Source organism: Panthera onca, chromosome C2 (assembly GCF_046562875.1).
Source record: "Panthera onca isolate mPanOnc1 chromosome C2, mPanOnc1 haplotype 2, whole genome shotgun sequence".
NCBI classification, from domain to species: Eukaryota; Metazoa; Chordata; class Mammalia; order Carnivora; family Felidae; genus Panthera; species Panthera onca.
This window is the reverse complement of record NC_138347.1, coordinates 143,254,398-143,256,522: the sequence shown is the minus strand read 5'-3', so window position 1 is coordinate 143,256,522 and position 2,125 is coordinate 143,254,398. Positions and strand designations below refer to the sequence as shown.

At 39.2% G+C, this 2,125-nt stretch overlaps 1 protein-coding gene across 1 annotated transcript; it reads right to left on the bottom strand.

Annotated features, from left to right (window-relative positions):
* Positions 1-317: 317 nt before the first annotated feature.
* Positions 318-1,914, bottom strand: LOC144617381 (uncharacterized). Its single transcript, XM_078452630.2, has 2 exons — positions 1,337-1,914; positions 318-1,130 (listed from the first exon to the last, which is right to left on the bottom strand). The coding sequence occupies exons 1-2, from the start codon at positions 1,837-1,839 to the stop codon at positions 728-730; spliced, it is 906 nt and encodes a 301-aa protein (XP_078308756.2). The 5' UTR covers positions 1,840-1,914; the 3' UTR covers positions 318-727.
* Between the last annotated feature and the right edge of the window lie 211 nt (positions 1,915-2,125).

The following is a 2,125-nucleotide window of genomic DNA, read 5'->3' as shown; positions in this document are numbered from 1 at the left end:
CATAAGTATTTTCCGTTTTGTTCCCGATGGGCCTTTAAGTCGTTTCCAACTTACGGCTAACTACAAATCATGCCACAGGAAGCACACTGGTACATATTTCCTAAGCATACAAATTCAGAGAATTTTTGAGCTCGTTATAAGGGATGTCTCCCTACTCCGAAGGTCATAACCATTTCCGTATACAGCTTCTATTCTTGTTTTTATCCTCTTGGCTCTTACCTCTGTTTACAGTTCATGGTCTGTTTTTTCTTTGGGGAACATATTACCTCCAAATCACTTTTTACATAGTCCCATTATCTTCTCACCTCCTATTGCCATTTCTATCATATTCTAAATTTTAATGGATGCATAGGTGTTTCCAGAATCTCTTCTGTTCTACTAAATCAATACCATAAAAGTCTCTTCCTTTCCAATACTTAAAACTTATTTTTTGATTACATTGGTGAAGATCTCCAGATAAATGCAGACAGCGAGAAGAAGCACGTTTGGTGGAAATGCGTCTAAAGTTTCAGCATTACCTAGGCCATCAGCTTTTTTGGGGAGGGGGCCAGGATTTTTATCATATAAATGTCTTTCTCTTCAGTATAAATTCCATGGTGTCCAGTAAGTTTTTAGCTTTTGTTTTCCTCATTTGTGATAGCTTCTTTCAGGATGATCATTTCTGATGTGCTATGAGGTTTAATCTCCTGATGAACACTTTCCAATTTTTAAGATATTTATAGGGTTTTTAATGAGTATGAATTTTCTGGTGTCTAATATGGTATGACTTCTGGCTAAAAGCTTTGTCACATTCACTACATTGATAAGGCTTCTTACCTGTGTGTATTCTCAAATGCAGAGCAAGGGTTGAGAATTGAGAGAAAGCTTTCCCACATTCATGACAACCATAGGGTTTCTCACCTGTATGACTTCTCACATGCACAGTAAGAGATGAACTTTGAGAGAAGGCTTTTCCGCATACATTGCATTCGTAAGGTTTATCACCTGAATGAATTCCCACATATACGATAAGTGATGTTCGTTGAGAGAAGGCTTTTCCACGTTCATTACATTCATAGGGTTTCTCTCCAGTGTGAATGTTTTGATGTTTTATGAGGTACTTCTTCTGCCCAAAAGCTGTTCCACATTCACTACATTTAAAAAAAATTTTTTTTAATGTTTATTTATTTTTGAGAGAGAGAGACAGAGTGTGAGCAGGGGAGGGGCAGAGAGAGAGGGAGACACAGAATCGGAAGCAGGCTCCAGGCTCCGAGCTGTCAGCGCGGAGCCCAACATGGGGCTCGAACTCACAGACTATGAGGTCATGACCTGAGCTGAAGTTGGACGCTTAACCGACTGAGCCACCCAGGCGCCCCCACATTCACTACATTTAAAGGGTTTCTCTCCAATATGAATTTTCTCATGCTCGGTAAGGTTAGATTTGCCACTGGAGGGTTTTCCACATTCCTTACATACAAAAGGCTTCTCTCCCGTGTGAGTTCTCTGGTGTCTGATGAGGTTTGACTTCTGAATGAAAGCTTTCCCACAATCCTTACACTCAAAAGGTATCTCTCCAGCGTGAATTTTCTGATGGGTGAGAAGGTTTTCCTTCTGGCTGAAGGATTTTCCACACTCATTACATTCAAAAAGACTCTCTCCAGTGTGGGTGTTCTGATGTTTAATAACATATTGCTTCTGGCTAAAGGCTTTTCCACATTCGTTACGTTCAAAAGGTTTCTCTCTATTATGAAAATGTTCATGCTCATTAAGATTTGATTTGTGGCTGAAGACTTTCCCACATACCTTACAGGCAAAGTGGTTTTCCCCACTACAAGTTCTCTGCTGACTGGGGTGTGACATATGAATGGAAACTTTCCCACATTCACAAGGTTTCTCTCCAGTATGAATTTTTTGATGAATTAGGATTTACTTTTGGCTAAAGGGATTTCCATAATTCTTAACATTTGTAAGGATTCTGTGTGTATGACCTTTCAAATGCAGAGGAAGGGATAAAGTTCGAGAGAAGTACAACAGAAAACTTTATCATACTCAGTACATTTAAAAGCTTTCGGTCCAAATTTTCTAAGAATCAACGAAGTTTTGTTGTATTCACTGGTTTCTCTCCAGTAAACATTTTCTTCTGCTC

Excerpts from the sequence above, each read along its gene's own strand:
- LOC144617381 (XM_078452630.2), bottom strand. The coding sequence starts at position 1,839 with ATGTCACACCCCAGTCAGCAGAGAACTTGTAGTGGGGAAAACCACTTT. Across the intron at positions 1,131-1,336 it reads GGGGGCGCCTGGGTGGCTCA|TGAATGTGGAACAGCTTTTG; the intron begins GTCGGTTAAGCG and ends TTTTAAATGTAG.